Source organism: Centroberyx gerrardi, chromosome 4 (genome assembly GCF_048128805.1).
Source record: "Centroberyx gerrardi isolate f3 chromosome 4, fCenGer3.hap1.cur.20231027, whole genome shotgun sequence".
NCBI lineage: Eukaryota > Metazoa > Chordata > Actinopteri > Beryciformes > Berycidae > Centroberyx > Centroberyx gerrardi.
Genome location: NC_136000.1, coordinates 13,120,629 through 13,137,634, shown reverse-complemented (window position 1 = coordinate 13,137,634; position 17,006 = coordinate 13,120,629). Strand labels below are relative to the sequence as shown.

The following is a 17,006-nucleotide window of genomic DNA, read 5'->3' as shown; positions in this document are numbered from 1 at the left end:
TTTAGTGCGATTTGATTGTGCCTACAGTTGTGCACACCACAATTGTGTCACCAACATCACGTGTGCCTGTTTGTGCTGCACGTGCTTTTCAAGTGCAAAAAATACTCTATCTCCTCGTTCTATTGTACGATCTGCTGTAAACTCTCTGAACTCTCCTGTAAGGATTTGTCTTGGATGTGAGTCACACCGCACTACCTACTCCGGTCTCAGCTAATGGCTCTGAAATAAGTCGAAAGTATACGTTGTAATGTGACTCCCATCGTGAACAATGTATACACTCACATGCAGGAGCCACAAATCTGCTCTTCCGTTCTGTGCTCAGAGTCTGTTTCTAATTTGCTATTGGAAGCCTAGAAGCGTGGTTGAAAGTTGGATAGATTAGAAATACCTGTGGCTTGGATGCTCGGTTTCTAGAGAGCATCCATATACTGTTCCATGCTCACAAAGCACACCAACATTCACACACTTTAATTTCTAACTTTTGATTGAGCAAAACAGTTCAATGCGGTTTCAGCTGCATTCTTTCCTTAACCAATGTGAAAGTGAGAAAAGTTAGCTCGAGTTAAATACATAGCCACGGCATTGCCTTCCATTGTGGTCTGTGCTGATGCAGTGGATGAGAGCGGCATGTTCAGTCTGACGAGAACTCAGGAAACGCAAAACAGGCAGCATGAGAGATGCATACAGCTGTGACGCTGGGTCAAAATCACACAAAGTCATTTCCCTAAATTCCCTGTTGCGCTCATTTTGAGATGAATGGTTACGGGTTATGTAGAGTGCAGAGTGTGAATAATGGGGTTTTGTACTTTTGTAGCTAATTAGATCTTTAAATTTGACCTAAGCACTTGAAAACAGGTCATGTTGTTGTGTAATGCTAAATATTTAGTTGAGATTTAGAGTTAACAACCGCATTATGCACAGAAGTAGTGTGGAGGCTACACAGATCTGACAATTGAAGGTAAAGAGTATCACTAGCCAGAATGCAATGCACATGACAAAAATCAAAAATCAACGCTTATTCAATATTTTACAATCATTGTACATTTAGTTTTTCTTCACTGATTATCTTCTTTTGTTTTACTTCTCATTGTATATACTTTTCAGAGGTATCATGATGTATGTAATGTTTTTATAGGATTTCTTTTAGTGCAACCAGCATGCGTTCACCTGCTTCCACCCTCAGATAAGGCAATGTACCGTCCGCATTCCTCAGGTGTCCTCCGAATGTTTGCAGATGATCAACTTTTTATCATATTTTGTAAGAAGCAATCAAAGCTATCCTGCTTTTTTAGATATATATTTTTGCACTGCAGTGCATTTGCATGACTGTAATGCACCCTCACAATAGTTAAAAAAAGATGTAACACATTAAAAGCATGATTTATTTAATTGCATCAAATGCACAATACATACATTATGGCAGATCAGAATTATTTGTAATATAATCGTCATACAATTAAGTATGAAGACATATAACGCAGATTGTTGACTGAAAAATAACAATAATGCTTTCAGGTCATAACATTCAATCCAGTGATTCACTAATCATTATTTGCAAGTCATTTGTCTCCTTTCACTCACAAGAGATAGAGATTTTTTTTTAATAATATTCCAATATTTAGGAATTTAGTACAGGTTTTTAAAGTATCTTCCCTGGTATGTGAACATTGAAAATCTATGCATGTTGTAATCCTTGAGTGCTGCATTCATTTTGAACAGTGTCAGATGCAGATGTAAATGTACTGGTACATTTGTACTGTGGAGTATGCATGACTTACACCTGCTTTGAACAGAGCTAACTTCTGTAAAGTTCAAACATATCACCTCCCCTTTGTCATTATTGATCAGTTTTGGAAGTTAAATAGATTATCAAAGAAGCCCAACGTACAAGATGTAAGTTTCTTGATGCGGCATACTTTTATACCGTAAGAGTATTTTCTAAATAATAGCTTGGCCTCAAATTAAGTTCTAGACTGATTAATATCAAATTCTCTCCTGAACTGAATTTCAAGGAAAGCCTGATACAAAAAAAAGATGTGAATCTTCAGACTTGGTCTGTGACGGAACAATAGATTTACTCAACAGAACAATAGATTTACTCAACAGAACAATAGATTTACTCAACAGAACAATAGATTTACATTTACCCCTAGCAGCTGAAATGTTTAACGGGATACTGCATTCATGTAAACTCTTAATGGCAATTGTATTAATGAGTAACTGACCTTGGATGTTTACCTTGTCCGTGCTACAAATACTTTTCAGATGGAACTGAATCCTGTTATCTTCTCCTCTCTGAGAACATCAGTTCACCTTCTCACAAATACAAATGCTGCACAGTGGTGGAAAGGTGTTTCTCATGCCTTCTACAACAGCAGAATAGGGATAATGTATATTAAGTAATAAAGGCATGTCCTTGCACATCTCTGAAAATCCATCGGTCCAGAGGGGGATTAAGCTCGCTGTTCTATGCTATTCCTCTTGTTGAATCCATGATAGGATTGTGCTTGAGCAAGTTGTGCACTTGTCAAGGAAGCACAGTAACGTTAGACCATAGATTTAACTGTACAATAGGATGTTATCAGTTGTGACATGAAGTGTATCAATAACATTGTTTACTTCGTTCCTGTTTACATGTAAAAACATACTGAAATGTATAAAAAGGATGTAACATAAAATAATTTGGATATCACTCTTTTCTGTAATAAATCATGGATTGTATCTTTTAAATCAAACCTGAATGCCGTCTTCATTTGTGTTATTAGAATAATGCAAAGCAGCAGAAAAACAGCCCCTGGCCAACAAGTCTGTTTGATATATTCATTTATTATGACTATCCAAGTGTAACTAAATCTGCTTATGGAACAAACGAGGGCAATGCAGTGTGGACATTTTTTTCCCCTTATTATCACAAACCACAAGTCTTCTTGCCAAAGACCATACACATAACATGCTGTTAAAAAGACTGTGTTTCTACGACAAACCCAGCATTTGTGTAGGATTTTTCCTCCAAGTTATGACTGTTCTCCACCAGTGTCGGCGGGCCTTTTCTTCTGACTGCTGTTTTGTTTGTGTCCTGGTGGTAACACTGGTCTTCATGTTTTACAGCAGAGTCTAAACACTCCAGAGCCTGAGCAAAGACAACGATTTGGTTCATTTTGTGTTCTAATAGCAAAAGTATCAATTTTCTTCATTTGCTGTTTCTGTCTTACCTGTTTTCCATCATCATGACGGACGCCACACCAGCACATTTCCCTGTACTTCTTTGACCAGAAGCAGCAAAGATTACACACTGGCCGGATAAGCAGCGGTGTCACATCCTTGCCCCTATTGGATCCTGGGGAGAAAAGTAGCTGTTTAGAAATGAATTTATGCATTTTTGTCTGTTCCCTACAAAAAATGCAGACGCTCTGTTTTTAACACAGAGCTTATTCTCTAACTCAGCTGCACATAAAATGAACTGTAACTTGTTTTAATATCAAGGAACCTGTGGGTCCGTCTACCAACAAAACAGCAGCAGTGATATTCACATTTTGTGCAGTCAAACAAATATTTTAACAATATTCCAGACATCATCCAAACCACAGCATCATGAGTCAAGGATTTCAACCACTTTCGCTATCTTTCAGTCAACAGGCATTAACTCTTGGTCTCTATGAGAATGTCCAGATGACTGATGTTTTTCATGAAGCACAGATACAGTACCGGTTAGGAAGGTAATCAGGAGGCCCACAGTGACCGTGGCCATAAATCCAACGGCACTGAGGTATAAATATGACAGGGAGTACCAGGAGTCAGCCAAGGATGACCTGCAGGGGACAAAGGAGTCACAACACTGACATCCACAGACACAAATCATCAGACCACTGAGGCTTCAGCCAGCCAGTGTCATGAAACCCTGTCCAGACCAAGAATAATAGAGAGAGGCTGCTTACTGTGTTTTTCCATATATTTAATTAAGGGAGTTTTCAGAGTTTCAGAGTAACTCCTGTCAGCTCATCACAACTGGACCACAACTGGAAAGAATTGCTAAAATCAGGGACCAGTATTGTGTCTGTTCTGCCTGTGAGGACTTTACATTTTCTTTAAATTCATTCAATAAATATCCTTTTAACTAAACTACATTCATTTGCAAAATATCATGAAGAACATTATTTTTATTCTGAGTATATTTGACTGAAAAATCATGAAAACTGAATCATATTGAAGACATTCATTACAACATGAGATATCCACTATTTATAAAATTAAATTAAATTTAAAATTAAAAAATGTGACACCTAATACTTTTATAAAACTGTTGACATGTAAGTAAAGAAACATTTAAGTTACGAGCTATTTAAGACCAGGCAATGGTCTCAAAATAGCTCATAATTTAGATCCAATCTCCAATACTAACAGTTTTGAGATTGGAGTTCTTCATGTTTTTTAACTTCAGGGCAACGCATTTTTAATTAAAAAATGAATATACATCATTTTGGAATTGCAGGTAGTCAGTAGAGATGTCAGTGCAACAGAAGTGGGCCTGGTTGTGAAATGCGTACCTGTGTGGAAGATATGGCGTGTCAGTGACCGGAGCAGTTGAGTTGACCTGAGTGCAGCCGTGTGTGCTGAGAGGCAGCGGCCGGGCGTTACCGGGCGGAGCTGGGTAGATGAAGGAACCCACACCGGCCCAGAAGGCCAAGGTAATACCTGCTATCAGACCTGCTGCAGCACCCTAGGGTGAACTGATAGTCAGTTTGATTCATTCCACACCAACTAGACATTATCTACTGAATTATCACCATCATAATCATCATCACCATCATCATTATTATTACTATTATTAGTATTAATAGTAGTAGTAGTAGTAACGGTATATTTTAAGGCATCATTCTATCATGTGGAATTAAATTTAGAAATAACACTTTGGTATCTGATAATGAAAAGTCAGTTGAGAGGCACTTGTGGTGAACCTACCTTAGAATTGGTGCAGGGAAAGATTATACCGAGTGTAAAAAGCCCCAGCATGGGACCGCCACACATCCCATGGATACTCAAAGCAGCCTTGCAATAGGAGGAAAAAATGAAGCAACCTTTGCAATATAGATCTAATTTATGTATATATGCATATATAAACCATGCAGCACATTTCTTGGCAATTACCTGGAAAACTCCTCCCATGTAGGAGGCAGCCACTGCCATTGAAGTGCAGGTTATTCCAAAGAAAACACCTGCAATAATGTAGATGTATGAATCTCATGGTGTCAGATTTATTGCTAATGGCAACATCTTGTCCTCACATGTGAAAAATGTGAAATGTATTATCTGCTTTGGCACCTTGACAAATGCAATGTTCCTGACGCATGCAAATGTAACATCTTGCAGTGTTGCGTTTGTGCTGTGCAGTGCAGACTAATCTGTAAACTGGATGTTGTATATTTACACAGTGCTTTGCTGGTCCAGGTGCTGGCTGTGTTGGACAGATTCACACACCACTGCTTGACAAAGTCCTCGTAGGTCACTGTTGCGAGGGCATTGATGCTGGCAGCCACTGTGCTGAGGGCGGTAATGAATACTTAAATGGTTTGCTTAGTCATCAACAACCTTACTCAGTGTAATCAGTGTAAAGGAGAAATCTAGTTGAACAGAAGATATGCCTCTACAACCTTAAAGTTCCGCTGAATGCACACGCTACAAACAGTCCTGGGAGACCCGGGAACTCCCCCAGAATTTCCATCACAAAATAAGGCATGAGCTGGTGAGAAAACACATTAAAGTTCATGAGAGTTTTACAGCAGCGGAGCATGCGGCGACATGTCAACAAAGCCTGTGTGGAGAACAGCGACAGACCTGGTCAGGGGCAGAAACTTTCTGCGCTGTCCACGGATCGCAGTTGACGTAGAAAGCGTGCATCATGAGACCAGACAGCACAGCACAAAACAGAATGACCAGGAGACCCAGGAGGTTGAGGTACAAAGCTCTGAGAAGTGAGCAACACACACAGATTGCTGCACAGACTAATGACAAAACACTACTGAGATGGCCTTCACCATAGACACACAGTCTCTTCTGCATCTATTCACTGTCAGTAGGAGAGCAGATGCTTACAGTCTGGCGTGGGTCTCAGTCCTGCAGGAGATGCACCTCTGGATGGTGGACTGGTTGACGCCGTAGATCCCAAGCCATGTGAATGTGCCTCCGATGGAGAGAGTCCAAAACGTGTGCCGTCTCAGAGGGTTCGGGTCAAAGCTGGGGACAGAGATCATTTGTCATCAACAGTAAAGTCCCACTAAATAACAGAGATTCAGTATCACTGGCAGTGTATTAAAGGAAAAAACCCAGCCTTGAATACTTTTACACCGTTAACTATTAAATTGTGATGTTCAGTGGATTCAAGGAGTTATTTTGAGATGAAGTGTCGTTATTTACTTTCTTGGTGTACTCAGTTTCCCTCAACCTGCTTCATCTACTTCAATTTCAATTAGTGATTTCTTACATTTTTCAGAATGACTGTAAACAACCCCCAGAGAAGGGGTGCGAACTTGCTCTCAAACAAAGGTGGGCGTATGGGCATATTTATTTATTTTGTTTATTTATTTAACCTTTATTTAGGTGGATCCCATTGAGATTTGAAAATATAAAAAGCTTGAGAGTGTGATAATTCAGATCAGCTGTGGGTTATACATGGAGGTAATGGCAATAGCGATTATGATAGCATAGTAAGAGCAAGAGAGCGCAAGACGCAACATGTCTTGTGGCTGCATTGCACTCTGGTCTATTGAGGCTACTGTCTGTGGAGAAATCGGTCTCTCTGCCTCTTCCAGGATGGATTTCTCCCTGTATGATTGCTGAATGTCGGTACAAAATAGTGAGTCTAGAAAGAAACCCATCCTTTTTTATTCTGAGGGACTGACACTGAAACCTGATGTTTTAACTGAACATGCTTCTGCTATTAAACTCCATTGTAGCTGCAGTGGGAATATTTTGACATCACATCACAGTCTACATTTGGCCAGTGGGGATATGACCTGTGGGAATATGAAAAATACACCATCAAACGACAAAATGGGCCCAGAAATTCAAGGTACATTGCCAAGAACTGTTTTTGAAGCGTGTTCAAGTGTTTTAGGCTGGATTTTTCCTTGAAATGTCTCCAGTGATCACTGACTAAACTGTTGTTGCTGATGTGAATTAGTGGATGAAAATAATAATGTAAATTCTTGTGGTTTTACATCTCATGAGCGTGAGACCATCAACACTTACTCAAAGACTGTGAGTCTGCCGCTTGCCTTCTCTGTCTCCCACATAGCCTCCAGCCCCCCAACCCTCCTGCCGCCCTGGACCAGCACCGTCAGGAAACCCACCACCATCACCACCATCTGAAAGGCATCTGTCCAAACCACTGCCTTCAGGCCTCCCTACACACACGCACACACACACACACACACAGACAGCATTATACAGTAGATGACCAACAAGGACGTCCCTCACACCCCACTAAATTGTTTCATCCATATTTGTTGTGACATCTGCTGCTACATCTGCTTTAAGGCCGCGCTAACACGCTCTGCCTGGGTGAGTGGCTCCGTTTACCTTATCAGTGTTTATGTTAAGAGAGGGAATATTTATTCAGGTGTGTTGCTTGAGCAGAAACAGACAGCGCCTGCCTGCCAGGAAGTCTAGTCACACTGTCTTCGGTTTCAGAGAAGCTGTAGTTTCTCCACTCACCAGCGAGCAATAGAAGGTGCACACGATGCCTGTGGCAAATATAGATCCCCAAAGATTGAAGCCTGTCACTGCAGAGAGAATATCAGGTTTTAGTGGAAGGCCCACACATGGAACAATGATTAAAATGAAGATAATCCATTTCAAAACAGTAACACTGTGTATCTGCACAGCAAAATCGTCAGTGTTGATCTAACTCTGGGTGTAGAAATCAACAGTTGTGCCAGTGTTTATATAAGTCCACGCCCATCAGAGTTATTTTAAGGCTTTAGTTTTGACCAGCGGCCCCAGATTCACATCAGCTGTGTGGGTGGATAAATACTCCCAAATCAACACTTGTCAGTTCCAAATAATTGTCTCTGAAAAACCAACACTTACTGGAAAATGTGTTGTGTGCAGCAGGGCAAAAAGTAGGTGATAGTCTGCTGAATGTGATTTACCTTGGTTGAGGGCGAGGGCAGGAGCATACACCACAACTCCTGTGTATAGGATCTGAAATGTGGGCAAGCGGCAATGCAATCAAACATTATTTTCTATTCTTCTGTGTTTTTTTCAATAGATGACTCATACACTGGTACCAATATCTCTGTCTGTGTGTGCAAACTTACCGTCTGCATCATGTAGATTAGTGTTGCAGCAACACGAACCCCCCTGCAGAACCGCAGCTCCAAATACTATATGGAAATTGCATTGATGGATCAAATAGAAGATAAAAACAGCAGCTTCAAGCCCTATATTTACAGCTCGCCATATGTTTCTAATTTGTGCGAGGCCGGGAAGCTGTATCAGTGACATATGCTGAAAGCGTATCGGAGACCACCTCGTGCTGATGTAATTATCCAGCACAGGATGTGCAGTCTGGGGGATTACAGCCCAGGAGACTCTCCCTGTGTGCAGTAATGTAATCACCTGACTCAAGTCATCAGTGTGAACTCTAACTACGCTCCACAACGAGCCTGAGCTGGTGCTGATGCCCCTCAGCACCAAGTCACAGGTGCATTGTGAAGGCATTTAACACCAAGTGCTCGCTGCAGCAGAGCATTAACACATCCAGTTGAGCACAGCACTAAATGAACATCCCACACAGTGCCAAATCGGCAATTAAAAAATGAATAACGCATACTGGCAAGCGTGGAACATTAATATTACCTCATAGGCGCTTGTGATCCCTGATCTGTAAAAAACAGGCACAAAGAGTTCTGCGGTGGCCACGACCACAGCGGTGTAGGCGACCCCGAACAGGATGAAGGAGGCCCCAAAGCGGTAGACATCAGATGGGGATCCCAGGACGGTGACGGCTGACATGAAGCTGGCAGTGAGGGACAGAGCCACGGGGCCACAGGTCATCTGCCGGCCCCCGACCAGGAACTCTCTGGACGAGGCCTTCTTCCTCTCCTTCACCGCAAAAAACACCCCTATCCCAGAGGAAACCACGAAAAGACAAGCAAACACGGCATAGTCCCCCGCTTTAAAAGTCCCCACTCTGTTATCTGTGACCGTCATAACTGGTTGGTTAGTGGATGCTGGTTCGGACAGGGAAGCTTTGCACCTTCTGTCTAATCTGGTTTCCAAGTAAAGTGTTTTTCAATGAAGACACTCCCAAGTTCTCAGCATGAGTTGATGATTCAAGGAGAACTGACAGTGATTTAACTTGGGGAAGTTTTCTGTATACAGATAACTTATGAACTGGGTTAAATATTACCATATCTACAGCAGCCATTTAGCATTAACTAGGGACAGTCAGTTTGATTTAAGTCTATTTCACTCTCACAGTTGCCTCTAATTCTCATGATGCTCATCACATGCCATCATTTCCTAAAACTAAACTCCACCCCCCCCACCCACCCCCGACTCCCCAGTTCTTAATGTTTTTCCAATTCCAATGTTTTTCTTTGTCATGTTGACATTTGTGAAATATTAAGTGGGCCGTGCAAATTGCTGAGACATTTAATCCAACAAAGTAGGCAAACTGGGCGTTGAAACACAGACTTAGAGGATAGGCTGCTTCGGTTCAAATCATTTTAACACTTAAATGCAATTTCTGCTCTTGCATGAATTATAACACCACTTCAACTGATGTAATTATACTTGTGTGACTGTAAAACGCCTGTCCTCAGCCACAACAGTTTGCACTGCAGCTCTGTGGTTGCAGTAACAGGAGAACAGTCGGGGGCCCACTTGACTTCAGGCAGGCTGTGCCTTTTAGGTGACGGGGGACTGTGTAACATGAGTCGGAATGAAAACTGTGTGTTGGATCAGACTCGTGCCAGTGCTGATGCTCTCCGCCAAAGAGAGGAGGTGAATAATGGATCCCGTCCCGCTGCTGCTGCTCATGTTCATACATTTGCCCCTTTCCTCGGCGGTCTACACGGGGCCCTTACAGCCGGAGATCTCCAACGGCACTTTCCATCACTTTTTTGTGCCGGACGGGGATTACGAGGAGACCGAAGACCCGGAGAAATGTCAGATGCTGTTTAAGTTCTCGGACGTGCGGCCGTGCGGAGCCTCGGAGGACGGAGACGCGGTGGTACGGGACGACTTCATCATCACCAAGCATCTGACCGAGGACGCGGCCCGGCTGCTGGAGAGCATCGGCAGGACCGTCGCCTACGACCTGGACGGAGAGGACAGCTACGGGAAATTCCTCCGACGAGAGATATCCCAGATAAGCGAGGCTTTTACAAATGTGGACAAGTCTCTGTTGGAGCTGGAGGTGAAGTTCAAACAGAGTCAAGACACTGACCTTAAAGAGGAGCACCAGCTCAACGGCTATATAGTCAAGCCCATTAATGATGTTAGAGAGACTTTGAGGGAAACTACGGACATCTCTGTGGGACTGAAAGACAAGCACGAGCTGCTCTCTCTCATCATTCGTAGTCATGGTACCAGACTGAGCCGCCTGAAAACAGAGTATCTTTCCGTATAGTTGGGATTATGGCGACCTATGGTGTGTGTGTGTGTGTGTGTGTGTGTGTGTGTGTGTGTGTGTGTGTGTGTGTGTGTGTGTGAGAGAGAGAGAGAGAGAGAGAGAGAGAGAGAGAGAGAGAGAGAGAGAGAGAGAGAGACCCTCCAGTTCAATAAACAACTGGAAAGTTCATCGTGGTTGAAGAATGTCCTTCCTAAGTATCTTAAGTATCTCTGACCTTTATCCCCGTTCCTTGTAAATGTATCATTTGGAAAGAGCTCTAACAAAAACATCGACACATTCCTCAGAGTCAGGACACGGGAGGGAAATGAAACGTGAACCTAAATTATGCCTGCACGGGCCCCTCTGTGCCACCTCTGAGACATTTTCACCTACGGAAAGTAGAGTATGATAATAAAGACCCTTCAAGTGGATTTATTGGCCTATGAATCAGTACAGCAGCCCATTTTGTCAGTATGTTTTAAGTGAAGTTGTTTACAATTTGTTAGAGGATATTATGAAGAATTTTTTTTTATCACTGATCAAATAAATACTTAAAATATTCATCATAGATCTGCTTTTTTTCCCCCTTTTTCTCTCAAGCACACATTATTCTACTTGAATATATCACATAAAATGTCATTGATTGATTTTTTTGCATGTGAAATTAATGGGTTTTCTCATTACTGGGCTTACTGGCACTATAGTCTATGGCATGCCCTCCTAACTTTTCCTGAGACAATGTCATACTGCAGTGTATAAACATAAACATAGTGCATACTGGCAGCCATAAACACCCTCCATTCTTTAACGCTTGAGGTTTACATAAACAATGAAAGCTTTGAAATTTGAACTTCTGATTTTTGCCCATTTATGTCAATGGAATGTGACCCTCTCCTGTCATTTCGTTGCGTCACTGCGTCTATTGTTGGTATTACAAGTGACAGACCAAAGAGTTCAAAGTCTAATTGAATATCCCTTCAAGTGGCCCTGCATGGTTAATTGGCGTCTGAAGTCTGTCATTGCTTCCCACTTCCATCTGGAAGTCATCTGCTCCAGTATGAAATATTTTTGTCCAAAGGCGACCACTGTCGTCATTATCTACTCTTTTTACTGTCACAATCCATAAAATCTGTGGTTGATATGAAATGCTTTTGTGTTGAAATTGCGTCTTTGGTTTGGATGACATCATTTCACTTCAGTTAGATGTAAATTCTGAATGGCATGTCTAAATCTTTATCAAAACACTCCTGTTTTGCTGTTCTGCCCTGTTAACACATGACATCTCATTTCAGACAGTCTTTTTTTTGCTCTGAGTTGCTCTGAATCCCTCAGAGGCATTAACTTTGCCCCACAGAGTCACACACTCAAATCAAATCCAGTTTGAAGCAAAATCCAGTTTGCTTCAAAGAACTGATAGTCCCTTGAATTAAATATTTTGAATGCCTCTGATACTAAACTGTGTATTCTCTGCCATTAACTATTGCTTAAAATAGGAACCTTTGCTCTCATTCCTACCAACCACTGCAGCAGCCACAAACCAACTGCTAAGCATGACCACTTTTTTACAGAGATAATGTCCCTGTAGATGTGAGTCAGCCAGATGGGCTGCCATGGGTGCAACTGGGTGTGATTTCCTCTGTCTGGTTTTCCTCACGGTCCGGCTTCCCCTGAGGGACCCCTGTTCAAAAACAGCTCTCTGTAGCACAGAGCGGGGCTGTCCGACCCTGTCAGAAACCCAGAGCCTCTGAGAAACACTGTGTGCCCGGGGTCTTCACTGTCAGGGGCACAGCAGAGAGCTCAGAAAAAAATTGTGTGCCTTTGAATTTCCAATATGCGAGCATGGTTTGAAAGACAATGAAGGTCACTAAAGCTCTCAGAAGTGACACACCCATCTTGCCTCCTTTGTCTATTTTTGTCCTAAACTATTTCTTCTCTCTATAGGAACATTTAATCTGTGGGATATCTTGAGGAACCTAACACTTCAAAGCAGGGGCATGAGAGTCAAACATAATGTTTTGAGAGTGGATTCTCCTCACTGACATATTTTAAGAACAAACAAGTACTGCTGAAGAATGCAGGCAGGCGATGACCTGAGACCCAGTGATCCCACTCTTTGTCCTGCGAGGAGAACCGAGCGCAGACAGCTGGGAGGAAACCTCAGGCTGTGGAGGAATGTCAGTATTTGTAATTCGGCAGCTATGAAAATACTACTGCTACGACTATTACTACTACTTCTATTACTAATACTACAACTACTACTACTATTACTATTACAACTACTACTACTGCTCCTACTATTACTACTATTACTACTACTACAACCACTACTTCTAGAATTACTACTGCTAGTACTACTACCATTACTACTACTACTACTATTATTACTGCTATTATTACCACCACTACTACTATTATACTATTATATTACTACTAATAATAATAATCATCATCATCATCATCATCATCATCATCATCATCATCATCATAATAATCATAATAATAAAATACAAATATATTAATCATAATAATAAAATACAAATATATTAAACCTTAAATATCATAGACCTTTTCCTTCTTTGCTGAAGATACAAGTTGGTCGTTGTTCAGATACTCTAATGGGTATGGAATGAATTCACATCTAACATCTGTGGCTACTTGATGTTGTAAAACTAGGTAGTATACATTAATTTCTAGGTATAGTGCATGTGCCAAGTCTATAAAGAAGACATATTTGCCACTGTGATGTATTTTACTGTGTGATCATTCTTGGTAAACAGACAAAGTTACACTTTTTACTGCATGTACGGTGTAGGACAGTGAATTTCTGCTGCACTGTTGCTCTACCCAGAAAAGAACGGTTTAGTCATTTCAAAATTGCTCATCTTTTCATCTTGTCAGAAGGTGCGAGTAATAATCTGGCAGCCTGCTGAGAGGCTCAACTTTTAATTTCCTTTTCAGTTGTACTTGATATTATTTGAGAAAGAATAGGCTTCAGTGGTCTCTACAGTATTAATCAACAATAAATGTAGGATATACGCATTGTGGGAGACTTCTTTCAAGGCTACCACTGCAGATTATAAAGGTATGAAAAGAATAAAATATAACTTTGAGCAATAGCCTACAATAATGTGGAGGAACCGCTTAAGGGCCAAGCTGAGAAATGTCAGGAAATGAGTGAAGCCAGTGTTTGGATTAGATGTCAGAAAGATTAAATTTCCCATGAAAGTTACAGGAAAGTAATTACAGCTCATAGTGGCTGGTGTGCGTGTTGCCAGTGAAATAAAATTATCTTTAATATAATCAAGCATAGTGCTAACATAATTAGGAAATTATAATGTTGTCTGAATGTCTGAAGTATGTGATTAGAGTAAGCTTTTAATACCAACAACTTACTTTGATGCACAGCTAAGCAATGGCCTAATTTTTATTGTATTGCGTTGTGTATTTGAACTGTTTTATTTTTGACAGTTTTCTCACTCAGTGGAAAAGCTTTGGTCACTGGGCTTTGTTCACTGAGTGTTCAGAAGTGGTTCGATTAAAGCGTGCCTGCATCCCGCCCCTTGTAATACCAACGGAAATGCAAGCAGCTGCAGTTGTAAAAAATAATGCTATAAAACTTTTGACTCCATTAGTGGTCCTCTTCTTCCCCTGCTGACACACCAGTGAACTCGTGATGCCGCTGCACAGAAGACCACAAAGAGCTTTAGATAAATGCCTGACAGGACTGAAAAGATTAGTTTTGCATGGCATTTTATTTTTCAAAAATATTTTGATTGGGGTACAACCTCAAGAACATCAAAACATTTCCCTCAAATACAGTTTGGTCTTAATGCTCATGTTTTTCCTTGAATTAACACAAATGCATTCTGCATACATACAGTTCAAAAAGTACATTTACATATCTTGTTTTGAATGGGTACATAATGATACACAGTTGCCCTTTGAAATGTGAGAATACACATCCATCAATTCATCCTCATTACAGATTTCAAAGTTGTGCTATTGATCTTCTGCCTGTGTTTCTTTTTTCTTTTTTTTTTTCAAACCAGCAGATTTTACAGGAAGAAATTTTGTATAACTATTCTCCTCTTGAAGAGCAAGCAATAACACTGAACAGTTCATTCATAAAGAGGGACAGAAAAAAAGCACCAGAGGAACTGAAATCATCTTCAGTAAAATGTCACCCCCTTTTCATTTCCGTGTGAGTGAGAGCCAGTGTCCTGTGCTTTCTCTGTGCCAAGCTGTGTGGAGGCTCTCACTGCCGAGTCCCTGGGTAGAAAATGTCACTGGAGCAGGGCTCGTCACCGCTTCAGGAAGAGACAGGTGTGTGTGTGTTTGGCTGCGTGGCGGCCTGTCACACGCAGCCGTTCTCCTGTCTGGGCTTGTGCACCACGGGGGTGTGTGGAGGGTAGAGGGAAGGAGCCAGCGTGCACAGGAATCCAGCCAGCAACGTCAGGCCCAGTCCGCCCCACGCGCAAAACATGGACCAACCGTACCCATGACTGATGTCCTCTGGTATTCCAAACATGTAGCGAGGATAGCGGGACAGTTCAAAGTTGATCCCAGCCACACATGTGCAAAGGGAGATGATGCAGCATGTCCCTGAGAGAGAGAGAGAGAGAGAGAGAGAGAGAGAGAGAGAAGGGAAAAAACAAGTCAGACAAGACAGCAACCCAGTTTCACCTTCTTCCCCACACGCTCCTCCAACGCTTCATTTCACTGAATGCATCTGTCAAGGTACTGAAAAGGCATGTTTGCCTGGTCAACCCTTCTCCAAATAACTGAGACTCTGCTGCCCCTCCGTGGTGCTTTGGGGTAGCGCTCTGCATGTAAAGTAGCTCTTACCTCCCATGAGGAAAAGAAGTCCAGCAACATACTGCATCAGATCATGCTCCTTACAGCAGCCCAGCACGCCTACGGCCCAGCCGAACAGGATGATGGACACGGCCATGCCTATGAAGCTGGCCGTCATCCTCTGTAGGTCTGCGTGGGGCACAAGAGGAGTGAAAAGCCTATTATTTGTGGACATGCCAAGTTTCACTGTTAATTCACCCAAAAATATGAAAAAGGGGGCTGTGGGAGCTTACGGAGCGCGTGCCACTCATCCTGCCGTATGGTCTTGGTCAGATTGATTGGCAGATTCCTCGGCAGCGCTGATGATGAGTAGTAGTATTTTATTGGTGTGCAGCGCCGAACCAATCCTGTGGATGTAAACAACACAAAAGAGGATGTCACATAAGCATTGAAATGAGATGAAGCGATATCACACGGCTCTCTGCCCCCCTCCTCCCTCCCTCCCTCCCTCCTCCACCCACCCATCCATCCACCCACACACCCGCACCATTGTAGAGTAGCTTATTGTACACATACGGAGGTTTGTGTTACTACAGCTTGCCCTTTTGTGCTGAAAAAACATCACGCGTCGAATGTGCTGTTACTGTACTGCGTAGGCCTTGAAGGACTGTGCGCAGCATCAGCACCTTGGATAGCGCATTCGTGCACAAAGCCCTGTGAAAACCCCCGTGAACGGCGTCGCACACACAACACTGTAAACACACAAATGCCCCCAAAACAAACACATTTTGATCAAATATTACCGAAACACAATCTCATAATCAAACCTTTAAAGATCAGATCCTCTGTCTCCAAGTCAAATCCCTCCCGATGGCACTTTCTCCACAGTCCGGTGATGGTGGAGTTGAATTGCCGACTGCAGAGGGACTCCATGGCCGGGGCAGGAGGCAAGAAGTGCCGTTTAGCCCGCAGCAGCACTCCGCCGCTGGAGCCCTTTCTCTCAACATTATTCTCCTTTGGTAGCATGCGAAGTGGAAGGTTGTTGTTGGAGATGTAAATGTATCCTGGGTCGTTTCTTTTGTTGGAATAATTCTTGCAGCGTTCCCGGTGCCTCCTTGCGTCGGTCTCGTACCAGTTGTCAGTGCTGATTGCTATTGCTATCAATCCTAAAGCACAAAATGCCAAAAAGAGACCTGCCACCGTTAAAGTCCTCATAGCAGCCATGTTCCATGCGTATCTCGCCTTGCTGCCGTGATAATTCCACGGGACAGCAGGATTCCGCTCCTGGCTGCTGTTGTCAGTGTCTGAGATGGTGCTATAATTCAACAATGAATGGAAATCTAAAATTCAGATAAATTCCCAAAGCCTTCATTTCTCTGATTTGCCTGGCAGCGCCGAAAAGAATCAAATTCTGTGGCACAGGATAAATTCATTTGGGCCTCGATAAGCTGTTTTGGTTGTCTCCTCTCTGCCTCTGAACTCAGTCTAGCCTAGATACTGGTCACTCCAACATTTCTTTCCAGTAGATGGAGACAGAGCAAATATGTGAAAGCACAAGGCCCAGGCCTGCACTTACAATAGATCACTGTCTTTAGGA

The 17,006-nt window shown here is 42.3% G+C and overlaps 3 protein-coding genes across 3 annotated transcripts; 1 reads left to right on the top strand and 2 right to left on the bottom strand.

Annotated features, from left to right (window-relative positions):
• Positions 1–2,848: 2,848 nt before the first annotated feature.
• Positions 2,849–9,210, bottom strand: slc5a12 (solute carrier family 5 member 12). The gene is made up of 15 exons (XM_071896648.2): positions 8,857–9,210; positions 8,316–8,381; positions 8,148–8,199; positions 7,711–7,778; positions 7,246–7,400; positions 6,091–6,231; positions 5,833–5,962; positions 5,649–5,737; positions 5,426–5,538; positions 5,146–5,213; positions 4,960–5,046; positions 4,545–4,717; positions 3,706–3,809; positions 3,213–3,337; positions 2,849–3,130 (listed from the first exon to the last, which is right to left on the bottom strand). Exons 1-15 carry the CDS (start codon positions 9,208–9,210, stop codon positions 2,957–2,959), a joined length of 1,899 nt encoding a protein of 632 aa, XP_071752749.2. The 3' UTR covers positions 2,849–2,956.
• A 761-nt stretch (positions 9,211–9,971) lies between these two features.
• fibina (fin bud initiation factor a) lies at positions 9,972–11,985 on the top strand. The gene has a single exon (XM_071896647.2). The coding sequence runs from the start codon at positions 10,013–10,015 to the stop codon at positions 10,631–10,633; it is 621 nt and encodes a 206-aa protein (XP_071752748.1). The 5' UTR covers positions 9,972–10,012; the 3' UTR covers positions 10,634–11,985.
• Positions 11,986–14,380: 2,395 nt separating this feature from the next.
• On the bottom strand, positions 14,381–16,870 carry tmem276a (transmembrane protein 276a). The gene is made up of 4 exons (XM_071896690.2): positions 16,237–16,870; positions 15,703–15,816; positions 15,461–15,598; positions 14,381–15,217 (listed from the first exon to the last, which is right to left on the bottom strand). Exons 1-4 carry the CDS (start codon positions 16,631–16,633, stop codon positions 14,970–14,972), a joined length of 897 nt encoding a protein of 298 aa, XP_071752791.1. The 5' UTR covers positions 16,634–16,870; the 3' UTR covers positions 14,381–14,969.
• Between the last annotated feature and the right edge of the window lie 136 nt (positions 16,871–17,006).

Excerpts from the sequence above, each read along its gene's own strand:
- fibina (XM_071896647.2), top strand. The coding sequence starts at position 10,013 with ATGGATCCCGTCCCGCTGCTGCTGCTCATGTTCATACATTTGCCCCTT.
- tmem276a (XM_071896690.2), bottom strand. The coding sequence starts at position 16,633 with ATGGCTGCTATGAGGACTTTAACGGTGGCAGGTCTCTTTTTGGCATTT. Across the intron at positions 15,817-16,236 it reads AGAGGATCTGATCTTTAAAG|GATTGGTTCGGCGCTGCACA; the intron begins GTTTGATTATGA and ends TTACATCCACAG. Across the intron at positions 15,218-15,460 it reads ACTTCTTTTCCTCATGGGAG|GGACATGCTGCATCATCTCC; the intron begins GTAAGAGCTACT and ends TCTCTCTCTCAG.
- slc5a12 (XM_071896648.2), bottom strand. The coding sequence starts at position 9,210 with ATGACGGTCACAGATAACAGAGTGGGGACTTTTAAAGCGGGGGACTAT. Across the intron at positions 5,963-6,090 it reads ACTGAGACCCACGCCAGACT|AGCTTTGTACCTCAACCTCC; the intron begins GTAAGCATCTGC and ends CTCACTTCTCAG. Across the intron at positions 3,131-3,212 it reads GTCATGATGATGGAAAACAG|GCTCTGGAGTGTTTAGACTC; the intron begins GTAAGACAGAAA and ends GTCTTTGCTCAG.